The following is a 24,655-nucleotide window of genomic DNA, read 5'->3' as shown; positions in this document are numbered from 1 at the left end:
ACTGTGTCAGTAGCCAGCAACACTTTGTCTAGGGGCCCCGCCAACATGGTCCCAATTGGGCCCCACATTTGATAGGACCAGCCCTGACTGTAGCTGTATGTTGATCACTGAGTTTTGTCCTTGCCTCTCCCAGCCCATCTTGCTGTATAATTTATAGAGTTGGTAAGGTTATTTGGGTTCATAGATGCAGAATGTGCAGTGCATTGTGGGCCTTCTCTAGAAAGCACCGCCTGCTTTAGAGTCTATTCAAGGGTCAGCAGTAATTCCAGCTTTCCATTTAGTGAATGGGGAAGTGCTTCGCCTGTTTCCCCTGCAGCTCCAGGCAGACAAGCCAAGTCTTGCACACGCCGCGCTTGGGTAGTAGATTCCATCTGCCGTGGTTTGAGGCTCGCCAGGATATCTGTAACCTGAGCAGCACCCGCTGACCCCTCCCTGGCATTGGCTGGTGGGGGATTTTGAGAAAGGGCCACAGAAGAGGGATTTGTTCCCGGTGAGTCTTGCTCCTTTCAACAGATAGCAAATCTGGCAGTGTAGAGGATGCAATTGGGGCTCTTGTTCTGCTGTCCTCCATACCCTCTCTCCGATAAATGTGCCTGTTACTCTCTTTTTATCTACAGTATATTAGTGAATTCCAATGTGAGTGTCCCCCTCTCTCTGTCCCTTAGTACCTTTCCTTTTTTTACTGAATAATACCCATCCTCTCTCTTCCCTGTGTCAGTCTCTGTGTACCTCTCACTCTGTCTGTCTTGCATGAGACTTTCTTTCCAAGTACCTTTTCTGTACCTTTCCCTTTATAAGTATGTCCTTGTATCTGTCTCTTTGTGCCTCTCCTATTCCACCTGTCGGTCTGTTTCTGTGCAGCTTATTCCCTGTGGTTCTTTCTCCCATTGCATGCATGTATTTATACAGAGCATGCACACACAAAGGCTTGCCCATACAAAGGCTGATATCCATGCCCACAATAGCTTACATACATGAGGTGCATGGAGAGGGTAAGGGCACCCTCAGGACAGATCTGCCTTGGCATTAGATGCCATTACATAATAGTTCATAATACATAATGGGAGAAGGAAAGTTGTTAACCACTTGGGGTGCTAAATGTTAGGCACCCCCAAGTGAATGTATTTACTTACCTGAAACCCTGGGCCGGTGCTCCTATCAGCAGAAAACTACACCGGCCCAGGGTTATTCCAGTGTGAGAGCTTCTCTTCCGGCTTCTTCTGCTTTCTCGCGGCTGTGCATGCGCATTAGAGCGAAAAGCCGAACTTTAACTAAACATTTGGCTTTTTCATTCTCCTGCGCATGCGTCGCCCCAGGAAATTTGAAGAAAGAAGAAGCCGGAAGAGGATCGCTCCGTGGTGCTCACTGGTATAACCCCGGGTCGGTGCAGTTTTCTGCTGGTCGGAGCACTGGCCCGGAGTTTCATGTAAGTAAAAAAATTCACTTGGGGGTGCCTAACATTTGTGTGTATATGGGCTCACACTCTAGATCATTACATGTCAGTATGGTTTAGGTGTGAAGTTGGATATAAGGGCTGGGTGTAGTATGCTACAAACTTCAATGGAACTGTAGAGTTGATGTAAGGCTGACGGAGGACACAGGCTGTTGGGAACAGCTGATAAGTCGGTGCCTGTGTGTGTATGTGGGCTCTTGTTCTGGCTCAGGTAGACATATGCCTTTTGAGGACAGACCTGCCTCCCCTTATTTTCTGCTTTATTAATGGATGATTGTGTCAGCACTAGGGAACATAAGTACCCCCAGGCTTGGAGGGAGAAGCAAAGTTCCCCATGCAATATCTATACAGTGGTGTCTCCACTGCTCAGGAGGGTTTAAAGTAAAATCTCTGTGTGAGGGCTGTGTGCCTGTGGCGGGGCCTAGAGCGTAGATATAATGACCCTGTTCTTGTGCTGGGACAGTTCCACTCAACCCTGGATACACCTGCTGCCTAACTGCACTCTGGGCAAACACAACATTTCCTCAGGGGGCTCTGCTTTGTGGCATTCACACTTTATTTTCTGCTAACCAGCTGGCTACTGCTACAGTATATTGTTTCAGTAGTCAGAAATTACAAGGAACAGCCTGCTTTCTCCTACCGAAGCACATGGTTATTTAGAGAAACATATGAAATGGGAAAGGAAGGCATGAGATGCACTGAATACTTGGAACTTGTCATGACGGAGAAGCTGGAGAGCTTGGAAACAGTTTTGGAGAGCTTGGAAGCAGTGGAAGTTTTTTTTGCGAGATGGCCTCCAGATGGCAGAGGGTTTTCCTCATTATCCTTTAATTAGATAACGACAGGCCAAGATATGGGGAAATATTTGGAGAAATTAGCCCCTGATGCACTTTTGCTTGGGCTGATGCCTTCTGGCTAATGAATCCAATCATTATTCCCACCACAATTCCACCAGTCATTTTGTGATACGACTACCTATCTCAACATTACTTACAAACCACTACTCTCATCGGTTTACCTCGTTCTGTCAGATAATGATCAATGTCACCGTTACCAAAATCTCCACCTAACTGGCCTTCAGGCTGGGCCCCTTAATTCATAAAAAGGTTACAGATACAGGTATTGGGCCTATTATCTAGAATCCTCGGGACCCAGGGCTTTCCGGATAATGGGTCTTTCCGTAATTTGGATCTTCATACCTTACGTCTACTAGAAAATCATGTTAATATTAAATAAACCCAACATGCTGGTTTTGCTTCCAATAAGGATTAATTATATCTTGGTTGGGATCAAGTACAAGATACTGTTTTATTGTTACAGAAAAAAAGGAAATCATTTTTTAAAATTTGGATTATTTGATTATAATGGAGTCTATGGGAGATGGTCTTTCCGTAATTTGAATCTTCATACCTTATGTCTACTAGAAAATGATGTAAACATTAAATACACCCAATAAGCTGGTTTTGCTTCCAATAAGGATGAATTATATCTCAGTTGCGATAAAGTACAAGGTACTATTTTATTGATACAGAGAAAAAGGTAATCATTTTTTAAACTTTAGATTACTTGATTATAACTGAGTCTATGGGAGATGGCCTTTCCGTAATTCGCAGCTTTCTGGATATTTGGTTTCCGGATAACGGATTCCATACCTGTATATATAGACAAATTGGGGATATAGTCATTCTGCAGCTGACAGGCATTTCAACTGTTCCAGGGTTGCCAGAGTGCCACCCTAGAGACCAAGCTTTAGTTTTAATAATAGATTGGTAGGATATAACCTGAATATATAGTATAATATGCCTTTTTAACCACTTCCTTGCTGGAGGTCCTAAAATCCATTGCACCTCCTGTCAAGTACCTGACTGCCATCACTGTATATTTTATGTTTCTGGTTTCCATGATCCCTGCTGAGCCAGTCCAGCAACTTGTTTGGCAAAGTGAAGGCCTCCAAAAGGCATCGGGTTAAATAAAATCCTTTCAGTGACATAAGGTCTGAAGTTAATTTCTGGAGACTAAACTTGGACTTTATCCATGTCCTAGCAGCCTGGGGAAGCACTCGCTCTTGCACAACTACAGTAATAAAAAAATGTGGCAAGACCTTCAGACTCGGGGAGAACCGGCATTCATTATCTGTTGCCTAACACTGGCTTTCTTCTCTCTCTTCTCTCTCTCTCCTGCACAGGCTTGGACTCTGATAATTCCTCCGGAGAGTACACAGACACCAACCAAAGAAGCTCGCAAATGACTCTCCCCAACCAGCACACATCAGCAGATGTGGAGAGGGGAGTGCAGGAGAATGGGGTCAAGAAACACCGGTAAGTCGTTTTCTGCTCGGTTACAGGGAGTTCCAAGGCATCTTATACCTGTTTCATTCATGTGACTGCTGTGGTTGAGTTATCTGTAACTAACCCCAATAAATAGCAGTATATCGCAATAGCAGTATTAAATTGGTTCTCTTTCTTCCTGACTAGTAAACTATTGATAATATTTCCCATGCCTGCATATATGTATATAAAAAGCTGGCTCTACACAGGCTAACATTAGCTGTGACTTAACTTCTCCAGAACAAGTTGGCAACTTACTGGCCTGTATATGGGACCAAAGAGAAGGCCTGCCTAGGCACCATCTGATTTTGATGAAGTTAATGTGACCCCCATCTACATGCCTTATTACTTGGTCAGGAGTCAGACCTTTGGGTAGTTAAAACTACCTGTAATCCATTAATATGGTCTAAGTGTCCTTTAAATTCATAGGTGCAGTTCTGATCTCCACGATTATAACAATATCGGCCCTCATTTGTGACATTACTTTATGCCCAACTTAGTCCTAGGACCTCCCAAAGGCAAGCTTCAGACCCCCAGACTCTAAATCAATGTGTTGACTGTGTCTCTCTAAATGCAGTTGCAATCTGTTTATTCTGTATCTAATATGGTTGCATTTGCTTTTGCCTCCTCTAGCACCACACTGCCAGCCCCTATGTTCCCCAGGAATAACTTCAGTATATGGAGCATATTAAAGAAATGCATTGGACTGGTAAGTGAGCAACATTGCAGGTGGCATGGGAGGTTTCAGATGTTTTTCAACTGGTGAAAACAGGCTGGCGGAGAAGACACCTGTTATGCCTTTAGTCTTTAAAGTACCGGTTATTTCATTTGGAAACGATCTATCTATCTATCTATCGCTATCTATCTATCTATCTATCTATCTATCTATCTATCTATCTATCTGTCTCAAACTGTCTGTCTGTCTGTCTGTCTATCTGTTGGACTGGTACGTGCATTGTTTTCTGCCTGCTTCATTCTATATTCCCTGTAAGGGCAGTTGCTGATGCGGATGCGGATATCTCTGTCTGTCTGTCTGTCTATCTTCTATCTGTCTCAAACTGTCTGTCTCAAACTGTCTGTCTCAAACTGTCTGTCTCAAACTGTCTGTCTCAAACTGTCTGTCTCAAACTGTCTGTCTCAAACTGTCTGTCTCAAACTGTCTGTCTCAAACTGTCTGTCTCTCTATCTATCCCTCTCTCTATCCCTCTCTCTATCCCTCTCTCTATCCCTCTCTCTATCCCTCTATCTATCCCTCTATCTATCCCTCTATCTATCCCTCTATCTATCCCTCTATCTATCCATCTATCTATCCATCTATCTATCCATCTATCTATCTATCTATCTATCTATCTATCTGTCTCAAACTATCTGTCTGTCTGTCTGTCTGTCTATCTGTTGGACTGGTATGTGCATTGTTTTCTGCCTGCTTCATTTTATATTCCCTGTAAGGGCAGTTGCTGATGCGGAGATGCATTGCTTCATTCTTCCGAAGTTGCCTCCGGAGGCAACTTTGTGATTGTATGTTTTAACAACGGCAATTTCAATTATTTCCAGTAGAGAGGCGTTTTTGGAATATTTATCAGCAAAGATTTGACATCAAACCTCTACCGATCTGCCACTGCCCTAACGGTGTACTATATTTTTAGCAGAAGGCTTTATTGTGATTTTCTATGCAGCGGATTCCTTATTAGCAGAGTGACTGACCGCTCTAGCAAACCTTTTTTGATATTTGCCACTTTTTTATTTTAACCTATTAATATTCATATCCAGACACTAGTGTTGCTCTTTTTATATAACAAGAGGAAAAAGTGCTGTGAGTGTACGATATCTAATATTTAGGTGACGGGAATAGAGGTGCTACATGTATCGATTGACCAATAACCCTTTAAGTGGTGGTGGTAACTCTGCCGGGCTGTATGATGCCATGTAAACATCGGCATAGATCAAACAGAAGACAAGATCTACAGTACAGACTCTACAGCACTGTAATGTTTAATACCAGAGCAGGGACAATAATCAATATCCCAGTGATGTGGAACCTGAATTTAGCTCCTCTTTTTAAGCATTGGGGGAATAAATACTGGTGCAGTAATAAATTATAGAATCCTTCTATCCTTATCGTTCCAAATCTGTATAAAATCCAGGGCCAGTTTGTTGAAGTTACACTTATTATGTATTAAAAAGATGAATAGACTTTAAATCGGTGTTTATGAAGGGTACAAAAAGGCCTCCTGGGCTGCAGAGATTTATCTAACTCATCTTGCTTTTCACTTTTTTATTTTGGCTTCAGGAGCTGTCGAAAATCACGATGCCGATTGTCTTCAACGAGCCCTTGAGTTTCCTGCAAAGAATCACAGAATTCATGGAGCACACGTACATGATTAACAAGGCCTGTACCCAAACAGACCCGATTCTTCGCATGCAGGTTAGTGACTCCCCGCTCACACTGGCTGCCAGCTGTGTTCTGCAATCATTGTGACACCAGGGTTCAAGTAGTCTAAAAAAAACATGAGTTTTCTTACAATAAAGAAGAGACATTGTGCAGGTATAATATCATGTAATTGTAAGGGACGTATGCCTCTGCAATTTATAAGGATATTAGAAGTCACTGAGGGGTTGTTCTGTGACCATATAAAGGCACAAGGTTGCAGGCTGAGTTATACAGGGAACCCTGAGTATCACTCATGTATTATAAGGGATAATATACCCCCTACTGTAAATGATAAGGATATAGTCACTGAGGGGTTCTGTGACCATATAAAGGCACAAGGCTGCAGGCTGAGTTATACAGGGAACCCTGAGTATCACTCATGTATTATAAGGGATAATATACCCCCTACTGTAAATGATAAGGATATAGTCACTGAGGGGTTCTGTGGCCATATAAAGGCATAAGGCTGAGTTATACAGGGAACTCTGAGTATCACTTATGTATTATAAGGCATAATGTACCCCCTACTGTAAATGATAAGGATATTAGAAGTCACTGAGGGGTTCTGTGACCATATAAAGGCACAAGGCTGCAGGCTGAGTTATACAGACAACTCTGAGTTTCACTCGTGTATTATAAGAGATAATGTACCCCCCTACTCTAAATTATAAGGATATTGGAAAGTCACTGAGGAGTTCTGTGACCTTATAAAAGTGATCATGTACTTTTATACAGGTGTATCCTAGATGGTTTTTAATAGCCATATATTTAAGGCAGGGGTACATTAATTCCTTTAAAATACATATTTCAGAAGGTCATGTGCCAAAAACGACACCAGTGGGCACCATTTATAAGGATATATTGTGCAGGTCACTGACGTCTCTATAAGGGGAAGAATAGGAAGCAGGGGCAGAACATCGGCTGATCTGTTCTTTTACTACTTAAAGGTTACTGAAGGTTAGTGGCAGGTCGGGAGATGAGGAAGTTCGATCGTTCGAGGATTCCAACAATCGGATCGTTGCGTCTGTGCCTAGCTTAAAGGAGAACTAAAGCCTAACTAAAGAAGTAGCTAGAAATGTTGTACATTATGTTTTGGGTGTCTGTACCAGCCCAAAGCAAGATAATTACTACATGGCAGCACAGAAACCAGTGCAATTAGCATCAGAATTTAATAATCAGCCCTGTAGCATCATCATATATTACAGACAAACCTCATTTTCTGCTGGATAATAAGTGACGAGCCCTAAGCTTTGCTTCTCAACAGCTGCTCAGAGCCCACTGAGCATGTGAGTGTCACAGACACTTTCCAAGATGGTGACCCCCTGTGACAAGTTTGAAGTCCTGGATCATTGCTGCTATTGACAAGCTGAAACCTTAGGCTGGTGCAATAAGTTCAGTATTAAAAACATGGAATTTTTAGCCATATTCATTTGTAGGGTTTAGTTCTCCTTTAAAAGACCAGTAACAAAAATTTGTTTCTACTTAACGAAAAAAAAAACACCAAGGTAGTTTTAACTTTAAATTTGCAAGGTCTTTATTAAGAAATTATTTAACGATTCTCTTCTTGTGCCAGGGTGACGATCCAGCATGCAGCGCTTGATTTCTCCTCCCTGCCTTCTATATTAGATAGCCAGGGAGGAGAAATTGAGTGCTGCACGATGGATCATTGCCTTTTCTGAAGAGGAGCGCAAGCAGAGAGTTGGTAAGTAATTTCTTAATAAAGACTTTGCGAATCTAAAGTTAAAACTGCCTTGGTGTTTTTTTTTTTTTCGTTAAGTAGAAACATTTAAAAAAAATAATTATTACTCATTTTTATTACTCATCTTTCTATTCAGGCCTCTCCTATTCATATTCCAGCCTCTTTTTCAAATCAATGCATGGTTGCTAGGGTAATTTGCACCATAGCTACCAGATTGCTTAAAATACAAATTTAAAAGCTGCTGAATAAAAAGCTAAATAACTCAGAAACCTTAAATAATAAAAAGTGAAAACCAAATGCAAATTGTTTCAGCATACCGCACTCTACATCATATTAAAAGTTAATCTCAAAGGGAAAACACACTTTTTATAAGACGTATGTTGTTTCAATACATCTGCTTTCGATTCAGTGGAGTAAATCGTTTTTCCAAACCTTATATCCTTTCCTTTAAAGGAAAACTATACCTCCAAAATGAATACTTGAGCAACAGATAGTTTATGTCAACTTAAGTGACGTATTAAAGAATCTTATCAAACTGGAATATATATTTAAGTAGATATTGGCCTTTTACATCTCTTGCCTTGAACCACCATTTCGTGCTGCCTCAGAGATCACCTGACCAGAAATACTACAGCTCTAAAGGTGGCCATACACAGAGAGATCCGCTCGTTTAGCGATGTCGCCAAACGAGCGGATCTCTTTCTGATATGCCCACCTTGAGGTGGGCAATATCGGTCTGATCCGATCGTGGGCCCCAGGGCCCAACGATCGGATCCTAACGAATGGGAACGGGCGGTCAGATCCCGGGACTGCATCAACGAACAGATGCAGCCACAACCCGACGGGATTTTTTGTCCCATCCAATCGAAGTGTGGCCGACTTTCGGCCAGATCTCGATCGGGGAAGCCCGTCTGGGGGTCCCATACACGGGCCCATAAGCCACCTTAACTGTAAATTGGAAGCAAAAGATTGAACTCTGTTTGTTTATTGGCTCATGTGACCTAACATGTATGGTTTGTTTGTGTGCACCGTGAATCCTACGATACCAGGGGGCAGTCCTTATTTTTTAAAATGGCAATTTTCTATTCGGATTACCCAATGACAAATACGACTAAAAAAGAATATTATTATGAAAATGGTTTATTTACATGAAGCAGGGTTTTACTTATGAGCTGTTTTATGCAATATCTTTTTATAGAGACCTACATTGTTTGAGGGGTATAGTTTTCCTTTAAAGGGATACTGTCATGGGAAAAAACATTTTTTTCAAAATGAATCGGTTAATAGTGCTACTCCAGCAGAATTCTGCACTGAAATCCATTTCTCAAAAGAGCAAACAGATTTTTTTATATTCAGTTTTGAAATCTGACATGGGGCTAGACATTTTGTCAATTTCCCAGCTGCCCCTGGTCATGTGACTTGTGCCTGCACTTCAGGAGAGAAATGCTTTCTGGCAGGCTGCTGTTTTTCCTTCTCAATGTAACTGAATGTGTCTCAGTGGGACATGGGTTTTTACTATTGAGTGTTGTTCTTAGATCTACCAGACAGCTGTTATCTTGTGTTAGGGAGCTGTTAACTGATTACCTTCCCATTGTTCTTTTGTTTGTCTGCTGGAGGGGAAAAGGGAGGGGGTGATATCACTCCAACTTGCAGTACAGCAGTAAAGAGTGATTGAAGTTTATCAGAGTACAAGTCACATGACTTGGGGCAGCTGGGAAATTGACAATATGTCTAGCCCCATGTCCGATTTCAAAATTGAATATAAAAAAATCTGTTTGCTCTTTTGAGAAATAGATTTCAGCGCAAAATTCTGCTGGAGCAGCACTATTAACTGATTCCTTTTGAAAAAAATGTTTTTTCCCATGACAGTATCCCTTTAAGGGTGACTGTTGTACAGGGGATGGAGGGAACAGCTGGTCGTAGGTAGGGATGGGCGAATTTTTTCTAGTCTATGATGCCCATAGACTTGCATGGCATTGTGCGTCAAAATAAAAAGACGTGCGTCAATAGACTTTAATGGGTGTCAGCGACATTTCGAAATGAAACGGGTCAAATTCGCCCATCCCTAGTCGTAGGGTTTTTGCCTGGTACATTTACATGTCACACAGAGTTAGTTTTCTGGAGTTGTGTGAGGAAACAACACACTGGCAGGTACCTAAAGGGATAATTGGGGATTGTAAGGTTTGAGTATTCAGAGCTTGTGCAATGTGAGCTATAGCTCAGCCACTGATCACTGGCCCTGGTCTCGCCATACCCTGCTGAGTGATAGTCCCCAGCTTAGTGCCAGCTTAACAAACATCTCCGTGCCTACTGTGTGTAGGGAGGGAAATACCCACTGTGTGTGTGTGAGTTTTAGCTTCTAATGATCTATTTGTTCTGACAACAAAGGCCATTATCGAAGCAGAGTGAGTCATAGGCTGTTGCCTCTCCACCATAACTGGACTCCCTTCCTTCTGCAGCTTTTGCATTGCTGTTCTGAATGGTTATATCCAGATATGAATCATACAGGGAGAAAGTTCTGTCTGTTGTGTTATCTGTTTCTCTTGTCTGTTGGTGTAGCTAGATATGATATACCTTCCCATATTGTCTTTATAGGTCTATTTATCCGTCTGTCATTCTATCTCTATATGTTTTCATTTTTTGTGTCTGCCATCTAGCAATTTTATAGATCTAGATTGCTATCACTCTGTATGTCTTTTTTGTTTATCTGTTTTTCTATTGGTCTCTCTACGTATCTCAATCTCGAACTGTGTCTGTAATGAATATCAATCTGCAGAGACGTCCACTTATCTCTGTCTTTTTCTCTTGTCTGCCCATATATTTTTCAGTTTCCACACTCCTCTCTGCATTTATATTTCTCCCTTTCACTCTCCCTGTATCCCTCTCTGAGTTCTCCCCACCACCTCACAGCCTTTATCTCTAGATTCTCTGTTCTTTTTGTTTCCTTTCAGGCATGGCCTGGGGTAAGAGCTATTCATTTTTCTCCAAATATTTATATAACCGCTGCCTTGTCCATCAATTCTTTACTGCTTCTCTTCCACTAGAATATTTCAGTACATTTTGGTTAAAAGCCAAAGGATTGTGAGTTGTTCTTCTTCATTTACTCTGACCCCCATCCCAGCAGGTGAAACTGCTGGTTTGTTCCTCTCTTAAAGGAGAACTAACGGTTAACTAAAGAAGTAGCTAGAAATATTGTACATTATGTTTTGTGCTTCTGTATCAGCCCAAAGCAACCACAGCCCTTTAGCAGTAAAGATCTGTGTCTCCAAAGATGCCCCAGTAGCTCCCCATCTTCTTTTCTGCTGATTCACTGCACATGTTCTGTGCTGATGTCACTTGCTGAGCTTAGGGACCCACTCACAATATACAGTACACATAGAATAGAAATGTCACAATATAAGGCTGATTAGTAATTAATACACATAATTACTACATGGCAGCACAGAAACCAGTGCAATTAGCATCAGAATGTAATAATCAGCCCTGTAGCATCGACTTATATTACAGACCAACCTCATTTTCTGATGGATAATTAGTGACGAGCCCTAAGCTTAGCTTCTCAACAGCCAATCAGAGCCCACTGAGCATGTGAGTGTCACAGACACTTTCCAAGATGGTGACCCCCTGTGACAAGTCTGAAGTCCTGGATCATTGCTGCTATTGACAAGCTGAAACTTTAGGCTGGAGCAATAAGTTCAATATATAAAATATGGCATTTTAAGCCATGTTCATTTTTAGGGTTTAGGCCTCTTTTAAAAACCAGTGTCCTGGGGTTTAAAGGGGAAATATACTGGTTTGTTTTTCTCAATGTCATAAACTTTTATTCCTTCTCTGTATATTTGTATTGAACCTAATGGAAAGGAGCTGCCATATTGTTTCCTGGAGGGTGTATATGTGTGTGTGTATATGTATATGTGTGTATATATATATATATATATTGCCATTTTTCTATATATATATATATATATATATATATATATATATATATATATATATATATATATATATATATATATATATATATATATATATATATATATATATATATATATATATATGTATATATGTATATATATATGTATATATGTATGTATATATGTATATATATGTATGTATATATATGTATATATATATGTATGTATATATATGTATGTATATATATGTATATATATATGTGTATGTGTATGTATATATATATGTATATATATGTATATATGTTGTTCTTAGAGGAATATTCATACTGCATTTTCAATCCTGTATCTCATGTAATGCTGACATGCCTTTCTCCCCTGTTGTGAGCTAACGGCACACCCCTGAAACATAACATCCACGGTTTAGGCAGTTCTTTCTGGAAGGAGCCCAGTTCCATGTGCAGCTCCACCCGCAATGTTACTGGGGAATGTTAGGAATGCAGAGAGGGCTGAAAGGCGTGGTTGGCTACAGTATTGGAGAGATGGGCCCCAGGCTAAACTTACTGGGACACAGGCCTTCACCCGAGCACGTATTGTCTTCTAAATCATGTACCTCTAACAAGGGCCACCCCTTATCTGCACGGTTGGGATTATTGACAGCCAGATGGTTCTTTTTGAAATGCATTTGAACCTTTATTCCCTACCTGTAGGCCTCTAGTTGTCGTTGAATACAATTCCCAGTATTGGCTTAAAGCTGAAGGCGTTTATTTAACCTTTAGTAAAGTTTAAGCTTCTCTGAGTGTAGCAGGTCCTATCTCACACATTAGAGCAGTGATCCCCAACCAGTAGCTCGTGAGCAACATGTTGCTCACAAACTCCTTGGATGTTGCTCCCAGTGGCCTCAAAGCAGGTGCTTATTTTTGAATTCCAGGCTTGGAGGCAAGTTTTGGGTGTATAAAAACGAAATATACTGCCAAGTAGAGTCTCCTGTAGGCTGCCAGTCCACATATGGGCTACCAAATGGCCAATCATGGCCCTTATTTGGCACAGCAAGGGACTTTTTCATGCTTGTGTTGCTCCCCAACTCTTTTTACATTTCAATGTGGCTCACAGGTAGAAAAGGTTGGGGATCCCTGCATTAGAAAGTGCAACCTGCTATCAGCCTCTGAATAATTAACACCATGGCTCATGCTGCTTCCAAGAATCTGAACAATATTTGTCTTCGCTATGCTGTAACCTTCATTTCACTGCCTCCGTGATTTGGTACATTTATGGAAAACTCCGACACCATGTTAAAGATGTCGGTCTGTTGGCTGCTCTGTTTCTTATCAATGCTCAGAGTTCTGCCTTGGGAAATACTAATGCTTAGAATGACATCTCCTATACAGGTATTGGATCTGTTATCCGGAAACCTGTTATCCAGAAAGCTCCGAATAACAGAAAGGCTGTCTCCCACAGACTCCATTTTATCCAAATAATCCAAATTTTTAAAAATGATTTCCCTTTTCTCTGTAATAATAAAACAGTAGTTTGTACCTGATCCCAACAATCCTTATTGGAAGCAAAACCAGCCTTTTGGGTTTATTTAATGTTTCCATGATTTTCTAGTAGAATGAAGATCCAAATTTCAGAAAGAACCAGGTCCAGAGCATTCTGGATAATATATGGGGAATGTGTGCGTCCATATGTTTCAATATAGTCACTGTATGTGGGGAGGGGAGGAAGTATTAAGGATGGTATCTCCATAGGGTCACCAGCTCCTCTTCTGTGTGCTGTATCTATGATGGTTTGATTCCTATCATTCATCATCATCATCATCATCATCTTCTTCTTCTTCTTGCAGTGTGTTGCAGCCTTTGCTGTCTCCGCAGTGGCATCACAGTGGGAGCGAACAGGGAAACCATTTAACCCCCTGCTGGGAGAAACCTTTGAGTTAGTAAGGTGAGATAGGGGTAGGTGGGAAACCAGAAAATACATGTGTCAGCCATGGAAAAAGAGTACAGTGAATATGCTTGTCTTTCCAGGGAAGATCTAGGTTTCCAGTTCATCTCTGAACAAGTGAGCCATCACCCGCCAGTCAGTGCTTTCCATGCTGAAGGTCTCAACAAAGACTTTGTTTTTCACGGCTCTATCTATCCCAAGTTAAAGTTTTGGGGGAAGAGTGTGGAGGCTGAACCCCGAGGCACCATAACTCTGGAGCTGCTGAAGTAAGTGCTTTTTGGAAGCTCATTACTTATTTTTTATCCTTGTCTTCCTTCTTTTCTTCCTTGGGCTCTGTGTAGCTACAAACATAGGTTTATAAGTTGTAAAAGAGAAGACCTAGTGGTAGCATGTGAAACTGCAACTGAAAGTAACATAGGAGAACTAAACCACCCCATGAGAAAAGCCCCATCTACTACCCTCCATAGTGCCCCGTCCCTGCTTCCTACCCAAATAATGCATAAGTGCAAGATATGTCTCTGTGAATCTCATGTATGTCTGCAGAGTAGCGCAATGGAGCTCTAGAGTGCCATCTTCCATATCTTCTGTTTTCTTCGGAAAGGGACCACAGACACTGAGCAATTTGGCTCATGCGCAGTTGGAGCCAGTCCGGTATTCATTGCAACTGAGCATGTGCTGGAAAGCTCCGTACATGGCCAAAGGAAGGAAAAGGATAGGAAGAAAACCGAAGTTGCAGAAGATGGTGCCCTACTCTGCCTGGTTATGCGAGATTCACATTAAGGGATGCATTTTGCATTAATGTACTATGCGGGGAGGGAGCACTATGGAGGGTAGTGGATGGGGCTTTTCTCATTAGGGAGGGTTTAGTTCTCCTTTATAGAGGCTTCCCTCCCCAGGGAGGCAGAAAATATAGGCTGCTTTTATGAAGCGGAGTATGACGTTTATAGTGCATGACAGGCCCAGACTGGGTTTTAAAATATGCCCTGGCATTGCAAATAACAGAGGCCCAACCAGCCCACTAAATAGTGACTATGGAGTCATCTATGCAGTCTTACAGCATTTGCCAGAATCCACAGATACAGTCCGGGCCTAGTAAGGTATTAAGCCCAGTTGTGTTACCAACAGGCACAAAGAAGCGTACACATGGACAAACCCCACATGCTGCGTGCACAATGTAATTATCGGCAAGCTGTGGATCGAGCAGTATGGGACAGTAGAGATCATGAACCACAGGTAGTGACAATGTTTTGCTTTTTCCAATTGTTATATTTGTTACTATTTTTTATTATATATATATATATATATATAATATATATATATATATATATATATATATATTATATATATATATATATATATATATATATATATATATATATATATATATAATTTTTTTTTTTTTTTTTTCCCCTGTGCTTCACACAGACATTCATATTTTCTAACCATCAGACATGTCCTCCAGTCATCTGAATTCTTTTCCTTTTCGAAGTGTCTCCAACTCTCTCTTCCTTGTCTGCTTGAGAATGTGGGAGCTGAAAGGCTTCCTTCCCCTGCCCGGCACATGAGAGACTGATTTGCTTCATGCTGCTGCTCAGCGCTGGAACGTTGGCAGCTATTTTCAAACTCCTTGAACTTATTTTCTTTTTTAAAAGAAAGTCCCTAATGCGTTGCTATCTGCTTTCTTTACAGTACTGGAGACAAGTGCGTACTTAATTTTAAGCCCTGTGGCTTGTTTGGGAAGGAGCTACATCGAGTAGAAGGATATATTCAGGATAAAAAGTGAGTATTCTGCTGTGCTGTATCTGATGTCTCTGTTCTGTGTGTAGTGCCTGTTTGGAATGTTATTACTGCAGTCTTTGTCTTTCTACCCTGCTGCCTTATAATTAATCTTGGGAGCTATTTATCTAAGGCAGGCCAACCTGCGTGGCTGGAACCCCAGGGGGTTCTCAAAGCAGTGCCTGGGAAAGGGGCACCTGAGGGTAATTTCAGGTGAGCGTATTTGCTCTTTTGGATTTTCCTGGAAATCCATCTCAAAGGCTCCATAGTTTGAGGGTAAACACTGACTTGCTGTCCTGGATACCCGTGGGACTCAAGATGGACCATTGATATGATAACATGTTCATTTATTTCTAACCTTGAATTCCCATAACATAAGAAGGTATAATAGGGTTTGATGGGCAGAAGTTTGGAAGAGAGAGAGAGATTTTTTTTATATTTAATTTTGAAATCGGACAAGGGGCTTGACATATTGTCAGTTTCCCAGCTGCCCCAGTCATGTGACTTGTGCTCTAATAAACTTCAGTCACTCTTTACTGCTGTACTGCAAGTAGGGTTGCCACCTTTTCTGGAAAAAAATACCGGCCTTCCTATATATTTATCTTTTTTCCCTATTAATAACATTGGGATCAGCCATCATTTTTACCGGCCAGGCCAGTAAAATACCGGCCAGGTGGCAACCCTAACTGCAAGTTGGAGTGATATCACCCCCTCCCTTTCCCCCCCAGCATCTTAACACCAGAACAATGGAAAGGTAACCAGATAACAGCTCCCTAACACAAGATAACAGCTGCCTGGTAGATACAAGAACAGTACTCAATAGTAAAATCCAGGTCCCACTGCAACACATTCAGAAACAACAGCCTGCCAGAAAACAGTTCCAACAGTGCTGGCTCTTTCTGAAAGCACATGACCAGACAAAATGACCCGAGATGCACCTACACACCAAAATTATAACAAAAAATTTAACTATATTTTATATGGTAGAGTGAATTATTTGCAGTGTAAACAGTGCGATTTAGAAATAACAACTACACCATAAAAATCATGGCAGAATCCCTTTAATAAAGTTCCCTGTCTGTCTGTCCCTTAGCTATTGGTCTGCAAATATTAAGCACGCCATCTTGGCCAGAAACCCAGCATTCTCATCAGGACAAACAGTACCAGTCATCAATTTTTCCCTTGATTTTTAGACTGTGTTTGTATCTGGCCCCTGATTCTGCAATTCTGCAGCTGAGAGCCCAGTGTGACCCTGGCCTGCCAAGTCGTGCTGCTTCTGTGTTTGTTTATGCCGGCGTTTGTTAGGTTCTCCACTGACAGGCCAAGTACTTCTCAGCTATTAACTGAATTAATTAGAGGAGCCAGGCTTTCTTCCTTAGAGCTCAGGCATCAGTCTGCCTGAGGGATGTACTGAGGCCAATCGAGACCATGGCACAGCCTAGCCGGTGAGATTCATGTGTCCAAAAAGTTTGTGCAGAATTTCCTTTATCTACAGTAGAACCCCCATTTTTCAGTTTTTCAGGGGACCAGCAAAAAATGGTGTAAAATCCATGAAAATGAAAAATCAGGTAAATGTATTATGCATAATATACAGGTGGAACCACAAAACAACAATGGAGAATGAGGGAAAACTTAAAAAACTTAAAAAATGGGGGATGTAAAATTGAGGTTCCACTGTATATGGTCCCGCGAGTGTATGGAAAAAGGTACCTTAGATAACCTCACAAGTGCACAAGCACACTGGGACCAGGATCAGTTTGTGACTACTTAAAGCACCAGTAAAAATCGGCGATCGGGTGAGCCATCGTGCGGTGCTCGATTTCTCCTCCATAGCCAGGGAGGATAAATCGAGCGCCACACCATGTATCGACGCCCTGTCGCCTTTTCTGAAGAGGAGCGCAAGCAGGATTTCGGTAAGTTATTTCTAAATAAAGACTTTGCGATTTTAAAGTTTAATATGTGTTGGTGTTTTTTTTTTTTGTAGTATACTAAAAAAAAATTTTTTGTTACCTGTCCTTTAATGTTTTCTCTGCCCATTTAACCCTATTCATGCTGGCACCTAGATACGAAGGCTGTAGCACACCGGTATCCAGATTTTGTTTCCAGGCACGTAAAGGGTTAATGTAAAGGGCAGATTTCACTGTTACTGTGACAGACGAGGCGGGGGCTGCATCTGTACATGTTGGTTTGCTCTCTAATGAGAGGAAGGAAATGAGGGAATTCAGTATTCAGATTTAGTCGTCGGCAGCACGTTCAGTATTCAGAGGCAGAATCTGCACAAGCGTCTTCCAGCAGGGTTCATACAGGCTAATATCCCAACTGCCTCGTGTGTACAGAAAGCTGATTGCTAACGATAAAACCAAAATGCCTGGGAGAGTGAGAATTAAATGGCTCACATACAGGGCTACACCTGTTCTCTCCCGCTGCACTGGTGGTGCTGGCTTTACACAGACCTGGATTGGTCTCATAGTAACTGTAAAATGGATATGGAGCCGCACACAGGGCTATATAGATGCTGCACCCCCTGGCAAAACAGGTTTTCGAGCACCCTTTTATATATAATCGGACTATCCAACAGATAGCTAATAAAGAAAGCTAACAACTGAAGGTCCTTAATTCACTGCAACTTAGAGTGTAACTGCACTTTCATTTTGGGCCCTCCCGTAACTGCTTCGGATTTCACTAAGAGCCTTACAGTTTTGGATCCACATGAGAAGAGGAGCTTTGCTCCCTGGCCTGTGCTCCATTGGGTTTATTGAGCCAAGTAGGCACTCAGTGTTGTTGCTAGTACCAAATGGGATCAATCTGTCAGCGTTTATTATATATTCATATTTCTGTGTGGGCGCCTGTCTAGCACCGTCACTTTCTGTATTTGTGTTGTAGCAAGAAAAAACTGTGTATGATCTACGGGAAGTGGACCGAATGTTTATGGAGCGTGGATCCGGCAACATATGAATCCTTTAAAAAAGAGAAGAAAGGGGTGGAGAATAAAAAACCCAAACAGGTGAGAAGGTTGTCTGGTAATTTATCTATAGCCTCAAATATAACTGTATATATAGGCACAGATATAATCCCATCTATCTACAAATCACAGTGTAACCCCCATATCATATATGCACATAATGTAACTATATAATATATAGACACAGATATTCCCCCATCTTTCCTCCAACCACTGTCACAGTGTAACCCCCATATCATATATACACATAATGTAACTTTATAATATATTGGCACAGATATACCCCCATCTTTCCCTAATCACTGTCACAGTGTAACCCCCATATCATATATGCACATAATGTAACTGTATAATATATAGGCACAGATATACCCCCATCTTTCCCTAATCACTGTCACAGTGTAACCCCCATATCATATATGCACATAATGTAACTGTATAATATATAGGCACAGATATACCCCCATCTTTCCTCCAACCACTGTCACTCTGTAACCCCCATATCATATATGCACATAATGTAACTGTATAATATATAGGCACAGATATACCCCATCTTTCCCCCAACCACTGTCACAGTGTAACCCCCATATCATATATGCACATAATGTAACTGTATAATATATAGGCACAGATATACCCCCCATCTTTCCTCCAACCACTGTCACAGTGTAACCCCCATATCATATATGCACATAATGTAACTGTATAATATATAGGCACAGATATACCCCCATCTTTCCTCCAACCACTGTCACAGTGTAACCCCCATATCATATATGCACATAATGTAACTGTATAATATATAGGCACAGATATACCCCCATCTTTCCTCCAACCACTGTCACAGTGTAACCCCCATATCATATATGCACATAATGTAACTGTATAATATATAGGCACAGATATACCCCATCTTTCCTCCAACCACTGTCACAGTGTAACCCCCATATCATATATGCACATAATGTAACTGTATAATTTATAGGCACAGATATACCCCCATCTTTCCTCCAACCACTGTCACAGTGTAACCCCCATATCATATATGCACATAATGTAACTGTATAATATATAGACACAGATATACCCCCATCTTTCCCCAACCACTGTCACAGTGTAACCCCCATATCATATATGCACATAATGTAACTGTATAATTTATAGGCACATTATAATCCTCTACCCTTGAACAGAAAACAATTTAATTACCGAATGTAGCAAACTGGTGCCACCTCCTGGTTGTAGAATAAAAGAGCCACATGTTTCTTTTTTTATTCATAGAATGAAGAGGAGATAAAGTCTGAAAATGATGAAGCTGATGATATGCCAGAGATTCAGGAGACAGTGCAAGTCATACCTGGGAGTAAATTGTTATGGAGAATCACAAGTCGGCCCACTAATTCAGTGCAGGTGAGTAACCCTTTCTGAATCCCAAGCTCTTTAATGTTCTTCGCACACAATCAGCAGTTCCTCATACTGTACTGTACAGTCTATAGAAAACAACATGGCAGCCCGTCATATACATAAATAAAAATATACAGAGAAGGAATCTTCTTTGTACGTACTGTAATATGATAAACATTAATATTGGCCTGTATAATATGGCAACTCCCACCCATAATGTTTCAGTGCAAATAGACCGAGAATAATATTGTGTTGCATACATTTTCATAATGCGTGTGTGCAGGAAACTCATAAAAAAAAATACGGATTGTGGTTGAGAATGGCAACAAGGATATTCCAGTACACCTCCAATGCCCTTGTATGTTCTAATAATGCTGTGACTCTGCTCCACAGATGTACAATTTTACCCACTTTGCTGTGTCCCTAAATGAGCTGGATGAAGACATGAAGGCAATTCTGGCTCCCACTGACTGCCGCTTACGTCCTGACATTAGGGGCATGGAGAATGGCGACATGGGTAAGTGCCAAGGAGGCTCCATATATCTTTCCAAGAAGCTCTGCAGCTTCTGATGAAAGGGAAGATAAGATCCATAACTGACCACCGTGTCACTAGATTATGGGGATGTTTTTTTTACTTTACTTTCTCTTTCAGATCTTGCAGGGAATGAGAAGGAGAGGTTAGAAGAGAAGCAGAGAGCTTCCCGCAGAGAGAGAGCCAAAAATAGTGAGGAATGGCAGACACGGTAATAAGCTGACCCTTCACACTGCCCATCTTGTATAGTGCAGCCCAGAGCCATTCAATGCTGCTCAGTAGTTATTTATCTTACACTGAGAATATGCCTGGTGTACTGCACTTACCCACAGCCAGTGGCAACAGAAGAGAGTAGCCTTTATTGCCTTCATATTTTCCAAATGTATAGAACTCCTCACAATTAGGTGCACCATTCTCTATGAATGTAAGTTCTGTTGGATAGATATAAGGTGGCATTATGTGTTACCTGCTCCCTATCCTCGCCACCCTGATTATTGCTCCTAATACCACTTGTCCTCAACACTTGCTCTCTATATCTCTCTAAATACCTGTTACTAATCTACCTATTCTGCAATACTTCTCTCTATCCTCCTTTACCCCCAGTATCTGCTCCCTATCTCTACCAGTTAAAATCCACTTGCTCACTTGTTACATAGTAACATAGGAAGTTAGGTTGAAAAAAGACACACGTCCATCAAGTTCAACTTATTAACTTTTTTTAACCTGCCTAACTGCCAATTGATCCAGTGGAAGGTTACCTGCTCCCTTTCCCCCCAGTACATGGTCTTCCTCTCAACCCTGATATTTGCTTGCTACCTCATTACCGCATTACCCCAGATACCCTCTTACGACTGATACATGTTCTCTATCTATTCTTTCCCTGATACCTGCTCCCTACATCTCTTTACCTCTAATACCTACTCCCTATTCTCCCTGATTCCAGTTTCTTGTGCACCCCCAGGTTAACTTATGTCTGTATTTAGCAGAGCCATATTCATATGTGGCAGGCTGTAGGCAATACGTGGGCACCCTGTTGGACCTCCTAGCTTGTGATTCATTTAGATGTGCACACTAAGGCATACCAACAGGCAAATGTGGTTTGCACTGAACACCAGTATCACAACAGCACAACAGGGTGCAGGCCTCACACATGACACAGACACAAGTGCTTCCTGGATGTGCCTTCAGAAACACAACTATTGTTTATGTAAACAAGCTGCTGTGTAGACATCGATGCAGCTATTCAAAGCTTAAGGGCAGAGACACGCGCTCCGATTCAGGGAGATTTAGACGCCCGGCAATAAATCGGCTCTTCTTCGGGGCGACTAAACCCCCCAAACTGCCTCCTACCAGCTAGAATCTAAATTGCTGGCGGGATAGCACTCGAAGCGCTTTGTTTTCTGAAGTCCTTGTGAGGCAACTTCGGGGCCAAAAACGAACCGGAAAACGAAGCGCACCGATTGCAATCCCGCTGCCGATTCTAGCTGGCGGGAAGGCAGTTCAGGGAGATTAGTTGCCCCGAAGAAGAGGAGATTTGTCGCCGGCCAACTAATCTCACCGAATCTGACCGTGTGTCTCTGCTCTAAGGGCTAGTCCACACGGGGAGATAGCAACGCGTTTGCGGTCGCGGCGACAAAGCGCCGCGACCGGCGCAGGCGACAGTTTTGTATGGGTGCCTATGTAAAAACGCCTGTGCTAACCACACGAGGCGATGCGCTTTTCAACAGTCGCCTGAAAAAGCCTGGCGAGGCATTTTCAGGCGACTGTTGAAAAGCGCATCGCCTCGTGTGGTTAGCACAGGCGTTTTTACATAGGCGCCCATACAAAACTGTCGCCTGCGCCGGTCGCGGCGACTGTCGCGGCGCTTTGCCGCCGCGACCGCAAACGCGTCGCTATCTCCCCGTGTGGAATAGCCCTTAAAAGGAGAAAAGGCACAGGATACCACAGCAGATTACTGATAAGATCTGTTGCATACAATGGGATTCTTATCTGTTATCTGTGTATCCTGCTTGAATGACTTCCCCCATGGCTACAAAGCAGCTTGCTTATATAAACTATAGTTGTGTATTTTAGATCTTTATTCTTAGGGTAAGTCCACACGAGGAGATTCGGGGAGATTTTTTTTTTTTGCTTCAGAAACACAACTATAGTTTATTTCTTTTTTTATTGATTGTGTTTTTTTCCAACATATACATACATTGTATCTTCATATAATTCTCTACGGGTTAGTCCACACGAGGAGGTTCGGGGAGACTAGTCGCCTGGCAAGTAATCCCCTCTTCTTCTGGGCGATATTCTCCCTGAACTGCCTTCACGTGTCTTCCCATCCGCTATAATGAAAAGTCGCCATCGCTAAAGCACACTCGGCACTTCGTTTTCCGAAGTCGAACGAAGTTTCCTCGTGAGGCAACTTCGGAAAACAAAGTGCTGCGCGTGCTTTAGCGCAGATGACTTTTTATTATAGCGGGTGTGAAGACACGCAAAGGCAGTTCGGGGAGATTGACGCCCAGAAGAAGAGGCGATTAGTCGGCAGGAGAATAGTCTCCCCGAATCTCCTCGTGTGGACTAACCCGTAGAGAATTATATGAAGATACAATGTATGTATATGTTGAAAAAACACAATAAATAAAAAAATAAATAAACTATAGTTGTGTATCTGAAGCAAAAACACCAGTTTTACCAATACAACTCAACAGTATATTATATTGTCATTCCTTTAAAACTCTTTTAATTTTTTGGTGTTACTGTTCCTTTAAACCCCTTAGTGCTCCAGCATCTTTGTCCGTGGGATTAATAAATGAGGCCTATGTTCTCCCACCCCCCATACTTGCTGTCTATCTGTGTTTAACCCCACCAGGTCTCATATCCACGTATCTATTTTTCAGGTGGTTCACGCAGGGCAATAACCCCCACACAAGAACGTCTGATTGGATTTACACCGGAGGATACTTTGATAGAAATTTCACAGACTGTCCTAAAATTTATTGACCCACCTGTACCCCCGACGAAAACTGTTTTCTCTGTTGAGATTTTAGATACCTTTTCATTTGGACATTCGACCACCGTGTATGCGTGAGAGTGGCCCTGCCAGCGAATTCCCTTTCCTGCGCGCATTCGTGGAAACGTCGCCGCCTTCCAATCAGGGATTTCGTTTTGCAGTTACTTTGGTTGCCAAATATCTGAATATGTATAATTAGAGATCTATATAAGTGCAAGCAGCTTGAAAAGGTCTCCCAACCCAAATTATTATGCTTTATAAATTAAGCTTTAATTATCGAACAGGAAACTCGCCCGAATTATAAGTCTGGTTTGATTTCCCTGTGTTCCCCTTTAAACAGAATTAGCAGCCGACTCTTTAACCCAGGGTTGTGGAGAAGGGGGCAAAGTGCAGTCTAAATAAAGGATGCACTGAATCCAGGATTCGGCCATTTTCAGCAGGATTCGGATTCGCCCGAATCATTGTGCCTGGCCGAACTGAATCCTTAAAAACAAGGAAGTAAAAAAAAAATTCCCACCCCTCACTGATTTGCATATGCAAATTCTGTTGGGTATTCAGCCGAATCTTTCACAAAGGATTTGGGGGTTCAGCCGAATCCAAAAAAGTGTGTTCGGTGCATCCCTAGTCTAAATTGGTCACTGGTTACACCTGCAGAAATACCCTTAGTCTGGGGAAGAAACGTGTGCTGCTGCGTCAAACTGCAGACTCATACTTGGCAGTTTTCATTGTTTGCATTTTATGCATAAAGGTGTAAAATATCAATGTGTAAAGAGATGAAGGTATATGTTTATATATTTATATAAAGGTGGGTATGCGTGCATTCACAAGCCATGCATTTATATACACATGTACACACGTCATCTAAATTTTAAAGCAAAAAAAAAAAAAAATTATTGGGTAGAACCCTCTTTTCAGTCATTTAGGGGTTCTCTGTCATTTATTGAAGAAGAAAAAGAATGATGTGCTGCTACAGGTAATGAAAATAATAACCATTTATAAACAATCAGTGCTTTTTGAAGTCATTGTGTGGCCTGTGGCTGGATGATGTCAGCAGTGGTTGTATGAGGTCATCGTGTGGCTAAATGAAGTGAAATGGAGTATACCATTTGCTCAAAAGCGACCCTCCTTGTATTACAAGTCTCTTGGGCGTTAGCTTTTATTCCAAGTCTTGTTATGTTATTTTCTGCTACCCATGAAACTATTCTGCTCCATATTTAT

The 24,655-nt window shown here is 41.7% G+C and overlaps 1 protein-coding gene across 1 annotated transcript; it reads left to right on the top strand.

Moving 5' to 3' along the window:
• Positions 1–520: 520 nt before the first annotated feature.
• On the top strand, positions 521–23,947 carry osbpl2.S (oxysterol binding protein like 2 S homeolog; the record flags this gene model as incomplete). Its single annotated transcript, NM_001089264.1, is given in 13 exon segments — positions 521–636; positions 3,639–3,771; positions 4,414–4,489; positions 6,071–6,205; positions 13,665–13,762; positions 13,846–14,028; positions 14,888–14,995; positions 15,452–15,541; positions 18,422–18,542; positions 19,785–19,913; positions 20,301–20,424; positions 20,560–20,650; positions 23,325–23,947. Coding segments are annotated over 13 exon segments (1,440 nt in total). The 5' UTR covers positions 521–587.
• Positions 23,948–24,655: the final 708 nt, after the last annotated feature.

This window comes from Xenopus laevis, chromosome 9_10S (genome assembly GCF_017654675.1).
Source record: "Xenopus laevis strain J_2021 chromosome 9_10S, Xenopus_laevis_v10.1, whole genome shotgun sequence".
In the NCBI taxonomy this organism is placed as follows: Eukaryota; Metazoa; Chordata; class Amphibia; order Anura; family Pipidae; genus Xenopus; species Xenopus laevis.
Note: the sequence above shows the minus strand (reverse complement) of the source record. Positions and strands in the feature narration are given on the sequence as shown.